Below are 22,129 nucleotides of genomic sequence, written 5' to 3' on the forward strand. Positions count from 1 at the left end.
GTAAACTCCCACCACCTGAAACATTGTCGCCTCTATTTTTTCTTTTTCTAAAGGCAAGCAGCAACAGCCATAAAACATAAATACAGGCTGAGCAGGAACAGATATGCTCAACAGACATGCCTGCAGGAAGCCGCTGCCTCCCTAACAACAGTATTGTGCCAGCAACATGTCAAAGCTAATCTCACAAAACCTGAGATATGTTTACATGTTGTATGGCACCTCTATGTTACATGGTATAGATTTTTAGTTTTGTTTTGGGGTTTTTTAAGAAGAAGAAGAATCAGCCAAATGATCAAGGATGGCCAATTACACCGAAGGCTCGTGCTTTCATATTAGAGAAAAACCCCAAACTCCGTGAGGACGATCGACCGACTGACCACGCAAGCACATCTGTTGAGGTAACTGCTATCTAAGGGATAAATGAGTTTTGGCTGGCTGAGCACAGGCCGTGTTCAAAAGCGAACCCTAGCCCCCCTTTACACTCTGGGCACCCCGGTTTAATCAGCAGGGGCAGATATTCTCCTTAAGCAACCCGAGAAATGGTCGGCTTTTAATTCAGTTTAGTAGGCAGGCACATGTTTGCCATAACTGTTGATCAGAAACGTTTCCTCTACAGTGTGGCAAGTGCCTGTTTAGGAACAAAAACCCTGATCTCCTCCAGTGTGTCATGTGGCTCTAGGGCTAGTTTTGGGACAGGGCCTTAAAAAATGAAATAAAATAAAATAAAATAAAACAAAAAATAAAAATTGCGTCTCGACTGAACTCCCTCCTCCTGATGTGCAAATTGCAGGATTCTCTTAATTAAAGACTCCAAGTAGAAACACTGGACATTTAGCGTTGTCTTTATATCATTTTCCTATACACAGTGCACACACACTCTTATACAAACTCCCACCCATACACAAACACAGCTCAGAGCACTTTTTTCTGCACGGCTGCACTGTAGCAGTGCCGCGTGCATTAATCCAACGTCAGTCCACTAGTGTCTTTGCAGTAGGGACAATATGCACCAAAATAAACGCTTGCCTCTGCAGCTGTCTAAATATGGATTGCCAAGTACAGTACGTATTGAGTTTTAGAGACTATTTTGTGTCTGTGTGAGCGCGTGCGTGTGTGTGAGCAAACACACCAGCATCATACACACACATATTACAAACATATGATGACCTTCACAAGTCTGTGGGTGTGAGCTTCTGATTGTTGCTCTCAGTCTAAAACAGATCTTGAGCAGGATATTTCAAAGACTTGTTTCTGTTTTCCCGTCTTAATCGAACTTTCCAGACACGTTCCGATACTTTCCTGCCGCGCACATGCCGAAAACCGCGATACCTCCCGCTTCATCTCACTTCCTCTACCCTAACCTACTAACTGAAACTCCTCTCGCTCTCACATTTGTCCCTTGCTCTGTGATTTAATGGCACATCTGCTCCCACGTTACTTAACAACCTCTTTACCTTTCACAAAGTGCTTCTGCTACTTTCTGCCTTTGTCTTTAAAAAAAGAAAGAAAAAAATCTAAGAGCATACAGTACTTTGTAAATAAACACACAACATCATCATTTTTTTGTTGTTTTTTTTTGTTGGCTGTATGATGAGAGTGACAGGTGTGTTAAGTGCTTTGAAACATCCTGACCCTCTCAGAGCTAACGTGGAGATTCTCTCGCTTCCCCTCACGCGACCTTTCAGGATTTGTAAAGAAAAATTAAAGTGATTCATTAAATAAAACTCAAACAAAACCGCTAGGATCGTATGCGAAGACTCCGTTCGAGTGCAAACACGCTGGGTTCACCAACCCAGTGTGTTTGCATTTGCTTAAGGTTAGGGGCATCGCATATTGATACATGAACATTGACCCACCTAGGCGCGATCGATTGATTATTAAAAAGGACCCCTGATTAAGGTTTTAAAAAAATCTTGAAAAAAAATGTAAAACCTATGTGGTGAGATGGGAGATGAGGGGTTAAAGAAGAAAAAAAGTCAAATGAAAAACACTAACATGAAATGAAAGCAAAGACTCCACTGTCTACAAACTGAGCAGAGTAAGTGTTGTTCCCTCACAACTGTGTGCAGCACACGGGCATCGACACGATGACCTCAGGTTCCGGTCAACCACAGGCCCGGATGACACAGTGACAATCAGATCATATTAACTTCTGGTCTGATTTAGCAAGTGAAAATTTTTAATGATTTACCCGCAAATCCTTCATTATTACCAGAGGCGAATCCAGGCAGCCTTACTGCCCGAGTACACAGGTAACATCACTGTCACAGAGTGCGACTGTGAACCACCCATATGGAAAAGAAATAGTAAAAACTTATATGTGATTACTCATGAAAGTGGCCACTTTCTCATTACTTTCATACATTGTTTTAGTAAGTATCCAAAACATACAAGTTTCATTATATAATTTTTCAAGGGATCTTATATCCGTTTTCACTCTTATATGTTTTTCATACAAGTTTCACACAAGACAGATACAAACTTTATAAGATTTATATATATCTTTTCCATATGGGCAATCAGGGTGGAAATTTCAGCGTAATGTGTCGCCGGCCAAGCAGAGCCATCGAATGTCGCGCCCGTGTGCCACAGAGCAACCGATAAACATTCAACGCACAGGTCAGAAATCCCTCACCAGAAATCTTCTCATGAAAATCACCAAAACTGCACAGATTGCTCATGTGATAATTAATCAATCTATTAAAAAAAAAACATAAAGGTGTTAAACTACATGGACTTAATGTAAGGTGTAGGGTAAGGTTACCGCTACAGTACAGGATGTGAACTAAAAAGAAACAAAAAAACAAATCCACGACGAATGAACCTTCACCGTGGACATTTATGGGGTTTTTGTAGAATCTTTTTAGCTGTGTTTATTTTTTATTTCATGGGTTGTTAACAGTCCTGCTAGCCTTCACTTGCCAATATTTGACCTTCCTTCAATGCTGATTTTCACCTCATGAGGGATGAAGGAAGGTTTGGGAAGGGTCAAAGGTGGTTCCTCCTCTGATTTTTCTACTTTTCGACCCTCGGGCGCAGACCATCTGCGCTTCCTGCTTCCCGATGGCTTAGTAGAGCCAGCTTCTGTACTGCCGACAACCTGACCTTTGGAAACTCTTTCCCCAAACACGAGATCCCCGTTTTCCACACCGGAGATCCCTCTACCTCCATTTCCACTCTCCCCACTCCCTCGCTGGCTGATGCCATTCTCCCGCTCTCTGTGCCTGGGACCTCCTCCACTGCAGCTCTGAGGAGCGTCCGACACAGCTCTAGGGGGTTTGAGGTGTCCGTGGCTGGAGGGGACAGAGGCGTGGGCGGCCGGCTCCAGGGGTTGAGTCTTCTTCAGAGATCCGTTCCTCAGGTTCTTGAGCGTGAGTGAAATACAAACATCGCCTACAGAAAGCTTGGTACAAGGCAGCTCCAGAAGCTGGGTGGTCCGGTCCGGGCAGCATGAAGACCAGCCTTGGCCAAAGACGAAGAAGGGGTATTCCAACAAGACCTCCACGCTCACCTAAAGAGAATTGGGGACAAACGAATGAATACCTTATTTACATTATATACTGTTGTTTCACAAAAAAATCCACTTTGATCTTTTGATTTTGTTAAACTAAACAATCTCACGTAGAGCCGAAAGCTGTAATGTTTAAAGCTCCTTCAGGAAATTAGATCGGAATATGGGGAATTTTTTCTTTGTGAATCTCAGGTCCAAAAATCAAGGCATGAACTAAACCATGGTTTTAACATGTTAATTATGAAAGTTCATGACTTTAACATTATTTTCCACTCAGTTTTGGAGCTTCGATAAGAACGCAGTGTCTAAAAAAGGATAACGAGAAAAAAGAAGAAAGAAGAAGAAATACAGGAAATTGAATGTAACCCAGTTCCCAGACTAGCCCAGCAGCACGACAGCAGCCAGTGTCCTGAATTTTATTTGAGAAAAGCTTTAAAGGAAAACCTGCCATGCCTCTGTTTGGCCATTTTCTAAACTGAAATCTGAAATTCTGCGGCCTCCTGTTGACACCATGTCCTATAACACTGACCCTGTTAAGTACACATTATTAAAAAAACATGGAGAAAATCTGCTGCATATTACTTTACTGTTTGTGAACCTTTTTGTCATGACGAATACTGAAAACACTACACTGCTATACTACTAATACTGGTGTCAGCTTGAGACCTGAAACTCTCATCTGAAAAAGGACGTTTTCACAGAACTCTGAGGTCCACACCAGGATTCAGTAGCTTGTAGAAACACTTTTAGCAGCAATAACTTGTTCTCTGTACAACTTTCAGAGTCTCTCACATTATTGTGAGAAACTTCCAAAACTTCTACTTTCATAGAGGTGCTCACACTTGCTGATCATCAGTTAATCAAGAGTATTTGATTAGCAGCACATGGCTGCTATTCAATGCTCTTAGTAAGGCAGTAAGAAGCAGTAAGGGTATCCAGCTGCTCCTGTCTTCTAAGACTTTAAGTTAGAAAGAAATACAAACGTTTTCTGTTAGTGTTCTGCAAAGTCAAAAAGATATTTATGCAATAATTGTGATTTTTCTTTCACTTCTGATTTAAACTGTGGACTTAAAGCCCTGACTGGGTCTGTATTAGTGTTTGAATGTATAAAAAGAATGAATGGATGACAAAAAGAGATCGGCTGCAGGCTCAGGAGAAGGAAAATAAACATCAGAAACATCCGAAAGAAGGCAAAGCCAGGGATAGGATACCGTAAAAGAGCGAGATGATGGAAGTGGAGGAAGCTTCTAAGATGGGGATGAAAAGACAAGTTTAAAAAGAGAGAGTAGGTTGGACAAGAAGAAGAGGGAGGAAATGAAAAGAGAGCTATGTCAAGAAGGATACAAGCGAAAGACGTGACAAGTACCAAATCTCAAATCTTACGTCAGGCAACACTTTCCCCTCCTGTATTATATAACTTTTGACTTCTTGGAGTAAGTTCTCTGAGTGTGGACTCAAAGCTATAACCGCCGCTCAGGAAAAAAGTAAGAGGAACCATTGAAGGAGCACAAGAGAGAAAGAGAAGTCTTTGAAAGATGGTCAGCTTTTGTGGGGTACGACATCAAAGAGCAGCTGGGGGCGAGAGAGATGGTTAGAGATGTGTTGTGTGGGTGGACGAGTCGCAGCATGGACAGATGAAAAAGATTAACTGGCTTCAACGCACATCCTCAAAGACAGGGCGAAGGCTGCATGAGTGTACGTGAGCGCAAGTGTTCCTATAAAAACCCGAAAGATAAACTGTGGCATAATATCGGATATTAAGAGATTGCTGCAATTCACATTTAAATGTAAATGTATTTATACAGCTTCAAATCGCAACAAGGGTTGCCTCAAGGCACATATTATACTATAAGGTAAAGACTCTACAATAATATAGAGGAAACCCCAACAATCAATAATCAATGTTAATGAGAGATTCAAGTATGTTTGTATTTAACTGTGGCAGAGTAGAAAAGAAAAGAAGTAAACAAATGTCCCAAAAAAGGACAATTTAACCACTAAAAAAATGTAAAAAATAAAAAAAGACCACCAACATGTCATCTCGGGGTCTGCAGGTAACTATTAGCGTCAAATTGCACATGACTGATCGGAAAGAGATAAAAGAAAAAAGAGAACTTTAGTGGAAGGGGAAAAACATCAGAGCCAAACATCTGCCTATTAATGAATGAAGATATGAAGATAACATAAAGTCACCTTTACCAAAGTTCAAGTTAACCCACAGTTGAATATTTCTGCACAGGATAACGATCTAATGCACAGGAGCAAATCTACCAAGCACTGGTGGCAAAAGAAGAAATGAAGGCTTAAGGAAAGGCTTCGTCAAAGCCCAGACATCAATCCGACTGAAATGAGGTGGAAGGCTTTAAAATAGACAGTACATAAAGAAAACCTACAAACACCTAGCAACTGAAGGATGACCAGAAGAGAGGTCAAAAACATCAGCAAGAAAATGTCAAAGACTGATGGACAAATGTACAAAAGAAGAGTGAAAAAGTTAATCTTGCTAAAAGTAGCATCAGTAAGTCAAGGATGTACTTTTCCTACAGAAGAACTTTACAACAGCTGGTACTTTGGTAGAATAAATTACAGAAAGCTCTATTTCTTTGCTAATTCAAATGTATAAATCAGCACTTTAAATATGCAAAGCATTACATGTAGCAATATATCAACACATTTACATGGCTTTAATTAAGTAAGACAACCTGAAGTAGATTCCAGTCCTCAATACCTTGAAAACTTTAAACATTTGTGGAAGACGATGATACACATAGAAGCCTTATTATAGATTATTTTTAAGCTCACAGAACTTAAAAATAAAACCAGAACTGGACTGTTTAGCCAGATACTAGATTAGTCACATACTAGATTTAGGTGTGCTGGTACCTCGGTCCCACCTGGAAAATGCCAAAGGACCGAGTAACTTTTCATTTACATGTTTGTGTGCATGAATGAGATAAATCAAACTTTGACAACCTCATGCAAACAGAGCTCTGTAAAGATCGTGAAACCACATGTGAACATTTTGAGAAATTATTAAATCACATTATTACAAACATTAAAACAATGTATGCAAAGGGGAAACAAATATCCTAGCTGTGTGAGAAGGTAAACACAAATAAACTTTAAGCAGCACATTAAATTTAAGACCATAAATGGACTGCTACTTACTACCACTACTCGCACTTTTCTGCTGCTAAAGAGCGAACACTCAAAGTGATTTTAAACTGTAAGTCGCATTTACTCATTCGCACACATTCACACAGCAGTGTAATTTTTTATTCCTTCGAGCACTTTTTACCTCTCAAGCACCCACTCGCACATCAGTAAACACATCAGGGTCAGTGTCTTGGGAAAGACTGAAGGAACGGGGAACCTTTCGATTAGCAAATGACCTGCTCTACCTCTATCTTGTTTGTTTAATTCCTTTGCAAAAAAAGGCGAACACATCACAGTTTCATGGTGAGGTTACGTGCTAGAGCAGTGAATTTTAAGAATCTTGTTGTTAGTCAGAGGAGACTTCATGCTAAGCTAACCAGCAGCTAAAGTTTGTAAGATAAGACGATGCTATTGCTTAGCAAGAAAGCAAATAAGCTAGTTTCTCAAAATTGTAAAAACACCCCTGTACGTGATAAACTGATTAAGGAAACGTGTGATTGCGATACTGGACTCCTGAATCTGCGATGTCTGTTAAATGTTTCAGATTTTTTCCCTCACCTGTGTACGGTGTTCACCAACGGAGAACTGAACCACAGCAAAGTTGGGCGAGGTGTGGCTCCCCTCAATGCGCTCCACTGTGGACGAGTCTATCTTCAACTCGCTGCTGATCTCAGCACTCTGGATGAAGTCCTCTGTCTTCAGATCCTCCACACGTTTCAGCTCGCCATCAGCCAACTGGATGATGGAACCTTTGATGAAATATGGGGGGAGCGAGGGAGGCAGCACCGTACTAGAGGGGGGATGTGCGGCGGAGGTCGCCACCAGCCCTGGTGGAGCAGGAACAATGGGGAGATGAAGCTGGGCTTGGACCACTGCACCTGGGGCATCCTGGTGAAATGAGCCAGTGTGGGTCTCCAGAGTTTCTCCTTTGGGGGCGGTGGCGGCAATGTACGTATGTGGGAGTGTAGTAGGAAAAGGTGCAGCTTGGGTAGATGATGTAACATGGGAGGTTACAGGCTCCAATGTTGTGACTCCACCTCCACTGACAGGGATGATGACCGGTTGGGGGCCTGGAATGAGTAAGTGTTGCTGTAGGCTGGTGTGGTAGCTGCTACCACTGCCTCCTGCAATATAGCCGATAATAGGTTGCTGAGGGTAGATACTGGTGGAAGAGAGCCCCATTGAGAGTGGCTCTGTGGCGTTGTGGGTGGTCTGGATGACGGTCTGGGGTGGCAGTGTGCTGACAGCAGCTTTCAGGCTGTCTACACTTAGTGGGGGTGGAAATGTGAAAGAGGAGGTGGTGCTGGATAAGGATGGAGCACGACTGACAGGCTTGCCCATGATGTTGCCACTTTTCTCCAGGTGTGCAGGGGCTGAAGTTGTCACCTTCTCAGGGCTGGCTCTGGGTGGTACCAGCTGGTGGTCCCCATGGCTGTTGGGCATTAACATGACAGAGGTTCTCAGCCCTGATGGATCATGCGGAGAGTAGTCTGTTGGCAGAACCATCTGTCGAGCCTCATAGGAAGACAAAGAGGATGTGGCATCCCGTGATTTGCTCCCTGACTTGGAGATGTTAGACTCGAGTGGCGCGGCATACCGCCGGCCCCTTTCCAGCTCTCCATTGTGGAGCTCTCTGGGTCTCTGAGAGCCACCTTGCTCTTTTCTGGTGGGTCCATCCGTATACTGCACCACCACCTGAGACATGCTGTGTCCCAAAGTATGGTGAGGGTACATTGAGTGGGGCGAAAGGTGAGTGCCTCCTTGGTGATGGGATGATGGCACAGTCCGTGGGGATGTTGATATTTGAACATGGTGAGGGACAGGGTCTGTAGAAGGAGGAGGCATGGAGGTACGTCCTGTGGATGCTCGCTGCTGGTCCTGCTTGGAGGCCTGTGAAGGAGCAGAGGCCGTCTCTGTGTGTGAGGGTCTCTGTGCAGCCGAGGAAGAGGAGGACAGGGGGGGAGGAGGTGGAGGAGGAAGCAATTGAGAGGGGATGTAACTGTATGGGGCAGTGTAAGGTGAGGCTATAAACTGCATATTGTGAGGCAGATGGGTGTAATGGACAGCTCCTCCAACTGTGGTCTGTGGCAGGTGGGATGTGTACACTGTAGGAAGAGATGAGACCACCCTCAGTGAGGAGGCAGAGGTCAAAGAGTCTGATATGGAGGAGGGAGATTTATACTGCGATCCGTCAGAGTGACTGGAGCTACGGTGCGCACCCACACTGCTCTCGTTCCCACCAGCCACACTGGCGAGCCAGGTCATGTTTTCTGAGCGCTGGCTCTCAGTGGCAGGTGGCATGATAGGTGAGCGATTTTCAGATGGTAGCGTGCTAGAGAGGATTTCCCTCTTCTTTGGGGGCAGACATTCATTACTGCGCTCCTGGTTGGACTTCATGCTGATTTCACCTCACGCCCCTCAACTATACTTGCGTTATCCTTCCTCGAGTTTTGGACTACAGCTTTCTTTTTTTCCCTTGTTTTGCTTCCTCGTTCTTTCACTTTCGTTGTCGCTTTTGTTCGCTTTCTCACTTTTTGATGTCCGGTCCTTTATTTCACATTAATTAGCCACAAAATGAAACTTCCCCAATCTTGTCTCTTTTCCCTCTCTATCCACTTCACCCAAGGCCTTTTCTTGACAAAAAAAATCCAGGCCCTAACAAGCAGGTGAGGAAGGATTAAAGATGGGGATGACGATATGGAGGGTTGGTTAAAAGGGGAGGGGGAAGGGCGGTCCGTTCCGTCCGGGGATCTTTAGCGACTGATGGGTGAGCTCAGCGTGGAGGTGGAGAGCGTCACAACGTCAAACCTGCCGCTGTCGCAGAGGACGATGGGGGGCCGAGTGCGTCGCACTTCATGAGGAATCATCTCCTTGTGAAAGAAAGTCTGCCCGCACGCAGCACAATCCTGTGGAAGAGAGAGGAAAAAATAGATGGTTAGAAAAGGTGTGGCTCGTTAACTGATGAATAGGAGAATACTTTATAATTCTTATTCTGTGCTTTTTTTTCAGCAAGACTGCAACTATAATGACAGAGCCATTTTCAAAATCCCTTCTAGTGAATGCAGCGCATCTACAGACCTATAAAGACAGACAGGTTAATAATGTGTCTGAGCAAAACAACTTCTGCAACAACAAATTTAACAATGGAACAACACTTTAGCACCAACAAATCCATAAAAGGACAACGTTTTGAACTACGAAGAATAAGCCAGCAGGACATTCGGGAGGTCAAGTAACAGCTCTAAAAAGGTGACAAAGATGAGAATTAGGAGGCTAACAAATACAAAAAGCCCACTGCAACAAGCGTGACCTGTAGATTGTGTGGATATGGAGGTGTTTTATGTAACAATGTGAATAACAGCAACACAGGTCAGTCATGGGTAACTGCAATTTCAAGAAAAGAGACCCTGCTAATATAAAAATGACCACTCCAAGCAACAATAACCAGGCACTTTCAGTAAATGACTAATAATAAGAGTTTGATTACAAGCCTGTGTGTATACCATAAATGAGTGTACCACATGTGTGTGCCTGTGCCTGTGTGTGCCATCTGTTTGCGAGCATCCCCTACTGTGAAAGATGGGAAGCTCAGTGTGAAACTCATAAATAATGTAGAGGAATTTCAAGCACATACATCCCCAACACACACACACACACACACACACACACACACACACAACACCGAGCATGAACCGCTTGCTTACTCAAACACTGACACCTGTGTATATTCAATTATGCTGACACGTGTTTTTTTTCTTGAAGCACAGCACAACTTCACATACAGACACACACACAGACACGCACACGCACAGGTAGCTCACATATCGTTCACTAACACACTGCTGCACGGCTCACCAATTTATTTGTTCTTTGTAGAGTCAGTGAGTTTGTACCGTCCCTGGTTTCTGTGACCGCCTGCACAGTTACACATTTAGAAAACTGTCCATTTCTGCAGTAAAACAGCAAATTATATCAACGCCTAAGTGATGCTACAGACTGAAAAAAGCCTTGTGATGGACTGAGAGTCTGTCCGGAGCGTAGCCTGTCTTTGGCCCTATGACAGTTGGGACAGGTTGTGGCACCAAACAATCCCCTAACTGGAAATGCAGTTAAGAAAATGGATGGACTTGACAAAATAAAAGTAAAGGTTTTCACTATTTTTGCCCAATAAGGAACCAGATGATTAACATCTGAAAATACTTTTCTTTTTCTAAAAGCGTCTTTAATGAAGAAGATGGATGGAAGATGTGGACCATCCATCCATTCACTAAAACGTGTCAAACGGGACTGAGGAAACTGATTAAAAACAGGTTACAGCTGCATTTATTTAGCTGGTTTGGCAATATCATCAAATAAAATACAATACTGCATTAAATTTTAACAGTTAGTGGTTCTCAATTTGAGTCCTACTCTAAAGTTGCTAAAAAAAAACCCCAAAAATGTAGTTTTTCAACCAAACTTTGGAGGCTTCCACTGCCTTCTTAGCTAATTCCCCCACACACAGTATGTGTGTAAATGTGTGTTCTCTAGAGCGAGGGACATCATGCAGCTCAAGCAGATTCCTGTAATTTAAGACGTGTTGTAATGCTACTACAACACAGCTGCAGAAACAGGCGTAGGAGTAAACACACATGCATATTCACATTCGCACGGAGCACACAGCAGCCTTTGTTTCATGGTACACAGCGCACACTCGCTTATTCAAGTATATACTTTATCTGTTTAATCGAGCCGGCATGATTCAGATGTGTGCTGAGAGGGAATGTTGATCGCTGAGCTTTTAGCCCTGAGATGCACTCTCTGTATCTCCCTCTTTGTCTCCTCTCTGTCACTCCACCTCCACTTGACTCTCTTGCCTCAGCCTGTCCACCTCTCCTACTACATAACCATTCTCAATTATCATTCTTCCATTTAATGGTTTTATGCTCCCTATTTTCTACATTAGTATTCACTTGTACACTCTTGGAATCCTTTTGCAACAAATCTTTGACATGTCTCTTCAGCAAACCTAACCTCAGTCACGCTGTTTAGTCACAAAATACAAAAACAGAGACAATAATGCACATCAATCCAATAGCTGACCTCACCTCAGTCTTAAAGAGTTTGTATACACCGTGCAATACTATTTTTATTTATCTTATTTTACTGTTCATGTGTAATAGTCAGTTGCCCTATAATCTTAACCTCATTCTGTCTTTATTGTGATGTTTTTGGTGGTTTTTCTTCCCTTCTGTACTCATAACTTCATTCAGCAATGCATCTGTGATGTACTGACTGACTGACAATAAAGGAATCCGAATCTACTACGTAAAAACAACTCAACAAGCTCTTGCTCAACTTAAGACTCTAAGGTAAAGGGAACGTTATATGCCTGAGTGTTCAAAGATGAGAGACATTTCATATCAGCTGTCACCTCAAACACGGACAATGTCGGTACATGCAGCTCAGATCTGCTCATGCTGCTGTCTGTGGCAGCATCAATTTGTCACAACTGATTCAGACACATGAAAATGGTTGTACTCCAAGAGAAATCTTATATGTGCAACATAAAATAATAGTTAACCTTAGACAAAAATCAGGTAAACAAGTCATGACAACAATAGCATAGCAGCTACTGAACAACTTCTGCTGGAAAAGTGTACTATCATGTCACATTAAAGGTAATGTGGGAAATTATAAAGCATTTAAATATACAAATATAACTAGAAATCACAGCTGTGCTGCGGGAGCAGAGACACCAATGCTAACTTCATAATCCTCCCGGTTGCTTCCATTTTATCCTGCAGTGTTACTAAGAGCCAGAAAGAAGTGTTCATAGTGGAAAAGAGAAAGAAAAAGAACTCAAAGTAGAACAAAAGAGTAATTCCCACTGTAAATCCCCTTCTCGCATCCACTGTGGGAAACTTTGGTATCTTAAAGAAAGAAAAAAGAAAACAGCATGGCTACAACAACAGTTAATGAGGGAAGAGACCGAGGAAGGTCGAGAAAGGGATAAACAGAGGCAGGGAGGTGAGAAAGACTGGAGAGCAGAGGGTATGAGAGTGAGGAAAAGCTTAAGATGCATGGGAGACGTGGAGAGGGATCGAGAGAGCAGGCTCAGCTGACCTACATTGCACAAAGAGAGGACTGCTTCACTGAAAGTGACACTCAAACACACATTCGCTGAAAAGCTAAGTCACCTGAATCTTGCTGAGCTTGCAGTGTGTACGTGCAGGACTGTGCGCTGTGGTGTGGGTGTGTGTAGATATCAGATGACCTGTAACCCAAGCTGCCTGTCCTCCATGTGCTTGAGCCTTTTTTTTCTCTATACACACACTCACAAACACGCTTCTCCACCTTACCAAAACCTGTGTGCAGGTCAGCAAATACTGGCATTTTTCACTCACTGCAGGTTCATATATGCCACCTTTCTCTCACAGTTGCTACTTCAGAGGACACAGTACTCATGAACATTAATCTCCTGGAGACTTACCCTCACCTTAAAAGGCAATCTATAATTTATAAACACTTTATGTTTTACTCTCACAGTAATGGAGTGCATTGTGGTTATGGCGCCACAACAGAAGTCATAAGGCCACCCACAACTATGACTGTTTAATACAACAATTACAAAATATTTACTTAAACACTGGACTGGACTGTCATACTGTATCTCTAACAAATCGATATCCTTCCAAACTATCGCTGAAAAACTGGCATATTAAATACAAAAAAAGTCTCTTTTTAGCATTAAAGTTGAGCTGTTGTCTTTAACTTAGTGGCATATATAGTACCGGTACACTGAAAAAGCTGCCAATTTTCATCTACACATACTACATTGCTTCACTGTGGGTGGATGCCCAAACTAGAAAATCTGACATATGCTTTATGACTTCCATTTCCCCCCTTTTTGTTGCTTACTTGGATTTTTCCACCACACATGTATGTCAAAGACCCCAAAATGCAGGGCTTTAAGAACTCTGAAAGGTTCTAGTTCCTGCAATGCAGACATCAACAGAGATGACTTATTTTTAAGAGTTATAACAGCTATGAAAAAGTTCCAGTGGCCAGAATCCACCTAAAAAAAGAGAGAAAGAAAAATCTGCAGCTACAAAAAGAACAAGGAGTCCTGTGACAGACTGCATGGTCCCCACAGAGCACTGATCTCAGCATTACAAAGTCAGTCCTGGATTACACAAAGAGATGGGAAAACAATGAAACAACTCAAATTCATAGAAGAACTTCTGGAGAGTCTCTCAGTTGTTTTGGAGGACCTAACCCTACAATGACAAATTATATGCAAAACTATGTACAAACTGATGAGGAAGTTCTTTAAAAATCTACAAATAGAGTGAATGATAATTTTAAAAGCTGCTCACTCAAATCTTTGCATGCATCTGTCAAACAGGCCTCTATAATATACTAAATATGTTGAATGCTGATGTTATCTTTCCAATACATCCATTATTACAGTTTCTAGTTGTAGTTGTCACTTTCGATCTGTAACTGCTTTCAAGTTGGGAAAATTCCCATGTTTGTTGAGTTCTAAAACCACTGGATCCCTTATCAAACATTTACATTCTCTATTTGGTGAGTTATATCAAACATCTGCAGAATGCAGTTCGCTAATGACCCAAATATATGATCTTGTTAAATAACAGTGACTTGTAGTGACTACAGAATAAACACAATCCAATTAAACTCCCATCAAAGCAAGAAAAACCCATTATACTTTGCATCTCTACCCAGGAGCACTGTAATAAGCATATTGGCTTATTAAGTCAACATACAGCAGACACGTTGTGGACATCTAGACACAGAAATTCTGGTGAGGCTCCACGATCAGTGTTTGCTACAGTGCATCTGTTTGCATTACAATTTTTGAAAACATTCCAATTTATCATTAAATTTCAGAATATGATGTATGACATACAAAAAAATGAAACTTTGTGTCGATCTGGAAACAAGTCAATATGCAAAGGAATAAAAACAAATATATCAGTAGTGTATAAACTGAGCATTGGTAAACAAGCAAAACTAAACTACAAATGATCTTCCAAAAAAGTTGAGATGCTGTTTAAATAATGAATTTGAAGCCAGAAGCAAGTTTGAAAAGGGTTAGTGGAGGAGTAAAAAGACAAAAAAAAAGCATAATATTAAAAAGCACCTAGAGCTATGGAAACAGGTCAATTACATAAAACATCCAGAGAACCTGACATTCAGAGTTAAAGATGGGGGAGGTGTTTACCCACTCTGGAAAGGTGTCAAATATTTCAGCAATTTAAAAAAATTATGTCTTTTAATTTGACAATCATCCCTGAGAAATCTTTGCATGCAAGGGATGAGGCCAAAAGCACAAGATTCTGTAGTGGTATTTCCTGTCAGTTGTGAACCAGTCCTAGTCGACACATTTCATCGTCGTATCCACAAATGCCAGCTCAAGCTCTACCATAAAAAGAAAAAAATATTTATATAAACAAGATCCAGAAATGCGGCTGCACTTTCTGAGCAGCTGCGGTTTAGATGGTACAGCGGGCTGGCCACTAATCATACGCTCCTGCACAAGCCCAAGTGTCTTGGACAAGACACTGAGTCCCAAGATGCTGAAAATGGCAGGCCAGCATGGCATCTCTGCTTCTACAGAGTGAGTGAAATACAACGTATAGAACGATTAAAAGGTGACGAGATTTGCAGGATAAGGAGCCTAATGCAGTCTCAGGAGGCAGATTCATTTAAACAGAAAATGCACCTTTTATTAGGCGGTTAGAAAGTCCATGCAAAAATCCAACCGATGACCAAAAACTTGCAGACGGCACACAAGATAGGTAATAGACACTGTGACAAAGGACAACGGGAAGACATGATTATTTATACACACAGAGACACACTAAGGGGTAATCGGGGAAACAGGAAATGCCTGGGTAGCAAGACACAGCAGAAAACAATCAAGACAACAAGACAAGCAATGTCAAACTACACAAAACACAGAAGACATACAGCTATCTACAAAATGTAAAACAGGACAAAGGAGACTAACATACTAAAGTTTGACGTGGAAAGACATATGAGAGAAAGCTGGGACAACAACCTAAATAAAGAACTTTACAACTTTAACATCTTTTGGAAACTATAAGGAAAATGACCTCAGAGAAGAGGGGTGATCTGACTTGTTATCAGCACACAGTTCAAATAGGGAAGCATGGCAGGGGCCATTTGTGAAGAACCACTAATACTGAGAAATATTTGAGATTTCAAAGCAACACAGACTGCCATCCAGATGAAATCTTTTTCAGGAAGATAATGCCAAACCACATTTTGCACATATACCAACATACTGGCTCTATGGTAAGAGTGCTGCTTCTAAACAACTCCCTTTGGTTCACCCTTATGAAAGGAAATAGACAAAAGAGTAAACTGCTGCGCAGCTGAAATCCTATAAAGAATGGGTAAATATTACAGCAACTGGTTGCTAAACACTTATAGTATTGTTAAAAAAGGGTGATACAACACAGTGGTGAATGTGACATTATCCTAACATTTTCAAAATGTTATTCAGACATCAAATGTTAAATGAGCAAGTGTTTTTCTAATAAACACATTTCTCATTTCAAGATATTTTTATGAAATAACAGTTTAAATGAATGCAAATCATCTCACTCGGGTTTTGTTTACATTTTACATGCTATTGCAACTTTTTTTTATGCAAATGGTGCTGCACATAATGTATATGCCTTTCAGTGTGTGTGTGGGTGCATGATTGCCCAGTCATAATCATAATCATGATCAAAGGGATAAGTCCAACGTGATGTGTTATCTCACAGCTAAATATAGTTCAACTAGAAAGTAGAGTGTTGCTACAGGCTTATACTTCACTGTCTGTCTCTCCTTCTCTTATTTCTTGATCTAAGCTTCTCTGCAGCTTTTTGTTGACGTAGTTTTGCATTCATCTGTGTGAGTGTGTGTTTGCAAGCACGGCGCTGCCTATGTGTGTGCGTGTGCGTGTGCACATTAGAAGAACCCTTGCCAGACTGGGAACTTTGACAAGGCTGCCACTTTATTCACTGTCATCCTCCGCTCGTAATTGCACACAAACAACAACAAACAACACACATATAGGAGTACGGACAGATAGTGAGAGAGTGATGGAGGATCTGCCAATGACAGATGGGCACAGAGTTAGAGAAGCTCAAGGGGGGCCGAGAAAGAGAGTAGCAAGGCGGAGAGAAACTGAGAAAGAGGGAGAGTGGTTAAGAGTTACACAAACAAAGGGAGATAGAGATGGAGAGAAATAAATGACTGTGAGAAAGAGAGAGAGTCTTGTTCAGAAAACAAACACTTAGGCAGTGTTGCATGACTTGCACTTTCTCACCCCTCGGCAGCCCTGAGCTTGGTTGGATGGTTGGGTGGATGGAGGCTGGGGTAGGGAGGAGGGAGAGGGGGCAGACACACAGACGGGCAGGCAGGGAGAGCCAATGGAAGGAGAAGAATGAGAAAAATGTGAGAAGAGAAGAGAAGAGAAGAGAAGAGAAGAGAAGAGAAGAGAAGAGAAGAGAAGAGAAGAGAAGAGAAGAGAAGAGAAGAGAAGAGAAGAGAAGAGAAGAGAAGAGAAGAGAAGAGAAGAGAAGAGCTTCAGGAGAACGGACGAATGCAAGAAACAAGCAACGACGTTTGTAGGATAAACTAGGGCAGTACGCATTTACAAAAGGCATACTGTGAGACAACACCACAAGCATTTGAGACACACACAGGCTGACTCTGCTGCTCCCATACACACTTCATTCAGAGCGAGCGCAAAACTGTGTGAAGTGTACTTACCAGGGTAGCAGGAGTAGCCCACTTCTGCAGCATGCTTTCTCTCCCCCTCTCATTCCTTTGCTCCCTTAACTGCTCCCTTCTCCTGCTCTGCTGTGTCCCTTGTAAAGCACCCCGAGTCTCTCTCTCCCTCTCTCACGCTCTCTCTCTCTCAGGCGGTAAATCCCAAGCAGTGTACTTGTGCTACAAACTGCTATCTGCCTTTCTCCCCCCCCCCCCCCCCCCAAACAGACACCACAGACACACACACACAGAGCCAGCAACCTTCTACTAAATCTGGCAGGCAGGAAGCTCCCTCACTACCACTGAAATACAGCACTCAGGTGATCTCTCTCACACACACACACACACACTCGCACAAACGTACACACAAAACTGGTAGCACACACTAGCACACGCCCACAGGGAGGGAGTCCCGCATGCAGAGCTCCAACGTGTATTATGCAAGGGGCTGAATGCGAGCCAGAGCTCTCACACTGTCTGCCCCACACACACACACACACACACACACACACACACACACACACACACACACACACACACGCAAGCACACACAGGGCCCCTCCCACAGTTCGCTCGTCCAACTTCATCAGGTATTCATTCAAAAAACACACACATGCCAGCTGGCTGCACGCCCAGAGACCGCTTACAAGCAGAGAAAGAGAACGAAAGGGAGGGAGAGGGAGAGAGAGAGGCTGGGTGGGAGGGTGTTACAGTGAGAAGGGCAGAGAGGGGACTGTGGGAGAGATAAAGGCGGAGGGAGGGAGAAAGTGAGTAGTAGAGATTAGAGAGAGGGAGGCAGACAGAAACAGAGTGAGCGCATGAAAGAGTGACACATGGAAAACTCGTCGAGACACACCGATAGACTTGCATATAAGGCTGATCTGATCTGATCACGGTGACGCCAGACATATTTGATATATGCTGGAGAGGAACCGAGGAAAGGTGTCTTGTTTATAAAGCTGTAAGGGTTTGTGAATTAAATCAAGGAGGCAAAAGGAAAATCAGAACCTCTTTTCGTCCCCCTTTTCAGATATAGTTGGTTTCATGCTCGGATTCGACAAGCCTGCATTTCCCAGTTTTGACCACTAGATGGTATGACTGATTACAATTGTAGAGGAGTCTATTTCCGTTAGTTAGCTGACCTAGTTAAAAGACCATTTGGAAGTAAATATAGATGAAATGTGCTCTTCAATGCTAAGAGATGTAGCACGCACAGAAGAGAAACGAGCACTCTCTTATAGGATGTTAACACACACACAAACACACGTGCGCACACATGCAATGACTAACTAACTTACGGAAAAATGATTCCCGAAAGATTTAGTTGGTCTAAACATGCACTAAAAAGACATCCTGTTTGTTTTAGTTGGCCTTCCTGTCAGCTTGATATCATTCCAGGGTTCCAATGTTCAACACTGGGTATTCATAGTTTCTGGCAGCAGGAGACATTTCAATATTTGCAATGAATGTGGTAACATATAAAACACAGAGTAAAATGCTCAATGTGAAGAGTTTTAAAAAGCAGGAATGTCACAGTTTATTTGTAGTCTTTTTATTTTATTTTTCATAGGGCATTCTTACCGATAAGCGATCATCTAGTACGGTTGGGCTTTCGTTCATGTTGACAACACAGTTCGTGATTTGCTATGGCACTGAAAGTTGCGAAATTTCCTTCCTGTTTCAAAAATATTCCACCCATTTCTAAAGAAATTGAATATTGTGCATTTCTTTAGAAATGTTAAGATCGGGGAATTTGAAGGCAGTTTTTGAAATGTAACCAACACCACTGCATTTTATCATGATCCTTCATGATGCACTGCATATGCGCTATAAAATCGTAATATTACGTTGTTAACGAAGAGTCTTTTAACATCAAAATGAAGCTCAAAAGAATTAACTCAAAATATCTGATTGAGGAGGAAAAGCAAAGCAAAAAACTGCACAACTATGACTATTTTGTCCATTAAACATCCTGCCCTAACCCAAGAAATACAATATGATTAGTAAGCCTGTAGCCTTCTAACATAGAGATATTTCTCAGCAAGCTTGAATCATAATTCACTGTATGAAGAGTTCACTAGAAGAACAAGTCATTAGTTTTTCCATTTAAATCAAATACAATGCAAACTATGATAAAGTCTCAGTACATTAAAGTACATTTTAGTATTTTAACACGCTTTGCCGATCCGATCAGCTGTTCGTAACACTTCCCACATTGAAACAGACGTCAACGCGAACTGTCGCATGTCCACCATTTCCTGTCCAAAGCCGGAAGTGACGTCATTTTCGCGGAAAATGTAGTTTTTTACTTGTAGGCCTTAAAAGCCTATACTGGTGTTTTTATAAGTCATGTTTGACTCTATACTTTTCTGAATAGTTGCTGGGATGCTTAGAACTCGAATTGCACTGCTGGAAATAGTTTGTTTTGATGCACCTGCTGTTTTCTTTGCAAATTTGCATCATAGGATTGTTCTTTGTTTTTCCTGCAGTATATAAAAATTGCTGTATCTCCAAAATAAAACTATGAAGACACTCAAAATAAATTTCCTGTTGTTGTAAACTATTTTTTTTGCAACTTTTTTGTATTTAAAGTTTTGAGGGATAAGCCCCTTAAATTTCCCCAAGTAGAAATATATGTAAAAAAAACAAACAAAAACGATTTTCAATTTTTTTGTAGTTTATTGCACTTTTTCGCAATTAATGTACTTACTATGGACTTAATGCATACATATTATTAAAATATGGGCTATAACAGTTGTATTGATGTATAGCAACTTGAAATGCTCCCAAAAATGCCACTACAACATGTAAAAAAAAATATATAAGCTCTGGCGGATTTGGTTCTATGGTAGGTCTTAAAGGGTTAAATAAATATCGTCAAATAATCGAGAGCTCAATTTCAGTGAAAATAATCGTGATTATCATTTTTGCCATAATCGAGCAGCCCTATTTGTGTGGGTTTGTTTACAAGTGAAAGCAGGATAAGACAAAGAGAGCGAGACAAAGTGGGAGTAGAGAATGAGCAGAAAGAAATTAGAAATTTTAGTTCCTTGCTTGGCGATCCGAAGTCTAGCCCTGCACGCCTCCCTCCTTTGATCAGGTGGACCGTCTCGCCTGAAGCCTTGGTGAAACTTTTCGCCAACTGCTGAATCTAAAGATAAATGATACCTGTTGTTTCAAATGTAGCCTGAAGCCCAACCAAGACAACTGATTCAGTTGGGTGTGACTGAAAATTGGAAACCAATACGCTTCCAAAACATCACTATTGCTCAATCTTGGCACGACTTGCCTTCCTCAAAACCCATTTCTCATTGTCCTTTAGCATAAAAGTGTCCTGTTGAATCCCTACAAATGTACATAACTGCTTCATGGTGAATGTGCTGTATGTGTATAACACGACATCATAATCATCGCACATCTCCAGCTTTAGAAAAACACACATTTTTTCTTTGATTGACAATAATTTGACATAATCTTTCCACTTTAAACAACAAGAAGCACTTTAATGCAGACCTGACTGACAAGCCACACTCCTTAGTGAGTTTGATTAGAAATGGCCAGAATGAAGGTTGAATCAAAACACACGCATTGAGCTTTTCAACAAGACTCACTCATAACATGACACCTCAGTCAATGATCTCCTCTCATCAAGAATCAATGAATTGTTAAGTGCACTGAAAAATTCACTGCAAAACCTGCCTTATTCTGTCTCAGCCTTCTGCCTTTCTGCAGAGCACAGTCTCAGTCACAGCCAGTCACTAAGGAAACTGATGAAAAGCTTCTATATATACACACACACCCATATACATATCACACACTGCTCTGCTCTCTCTCCCTGTCACACACACACTGAATCTCTGTGCCGCTCTCTCTCAGTCGCCCACGCAAACTTCACACACGCTGTGGTTATGACAACAGCAACCCCCGCCATCCTACGCTCTCTTTACCCATCTATCCCCTCCCGTCTCCGTCGGCAAAAGTCTCAGCTCCCTTGTTTATCCATGTCTTTCCATCTGTCTCTGGGCCTATGTGTGACTATGTGTGTGTATGTGTGCGCAAGCTGGTGAGAGAGCACGTGTAGAGCCATCTAATGGTCACACACTCATACACACAAACTGTGTCTGCCAGACAGACTTTATGAACTAATGTTCTGTCAGTAATCTATTATTCAGAACCTTTTGTAATCATTTCATAATTATGCTGATAGTGCCCTCTGAACTTTGGGGCATTTACACGGTCTGCAAATATCTTTCATTTTTCCCCTCGCTCACAAACCCTCTGCCAGACTGTTAACTTGCTGGCAGTGTAGTGCGCTACTTCGGCCCAAGCCACATCCCATTCACAAACCTACTAATCCACACACACTATTAGATCCCTGCTAGTCACACACACAAAGAAGTATGCATGTGTGTGTTTGCAGGATTAGGGAGGGACTGGAATGGATGGGCAAATCACTGCTAAGCTCCTCTATTGCTGCATAATCCTACTGAGTACACACACACACACACACACAGGCACACATACACTCACGCAAACAATAGTAGTCATCGTTGACATTCAGACACACAAATATGCAGGCAAAAGTCCAACACACTTATTCAATAACAAATGCAGACATAAACACTCAGATATCTTTTCAAAGACAATATATAATCCTGTTCGGAGTAT

The 22,129-nt window shown here is 41.9% G+C and overlaps 1 protein-coding gene across 4 annotated transcripts in view; it reads right to left on the minus strand.

Annotated features, from left to right (window-relative positions):
* Nucleotides 1-2,468: 2,468 nt before the first annotated feature.
* Nucleotides 2,469-22,129, minus strand: part of atxn1a (ataxin 1a) — a 101,086-nt gene continuing 81,425 nt past the window's right edge. For 3 of the 4 annotated variants that reach the window (XM_026157048.1, XM_026157049.1, XM_026157050.1), the window contains 2 exons: nucleotides 7,226-9,573; nucleotides 2,469-3,511 (listed from right to left, as the gene is read on the minus strand). In XM_026157048.1, the coding sequence (XP_026012833.1) occupies nucleotides 2,915-3,511; nucleotides 7,226-9,064 (2,436 nt within the window). In that variant the 5' untranslated portion in view covers nucleotides 9,065-9,573 and the 3' untranslated portion in view covers nucleotides 2,469-2,914. Of the gene's footprint in view, nucleotides 3,512-7,225; nucleotides 9,574-17,461; nucleotides 17,665-22,129 lie in introns of those variants that run through there. The other variant, XM_026157051.1, reaches the window with a different exon arrangement.

The sequence above is a fragment of the Astatotilapia calliptera genome, chromosome 22, assembly GCF_900246225.1.
Source record: "Astatotilapia calliptera chromosome 22, fAstCal1.2, whole genome shotgun sequence".
NCBI lineage: Eukaryota > Metazoa > Chordata > Actinopteri > Cichliformes > Cichlidae > Astatotilapia > Astatotilapia calliptera.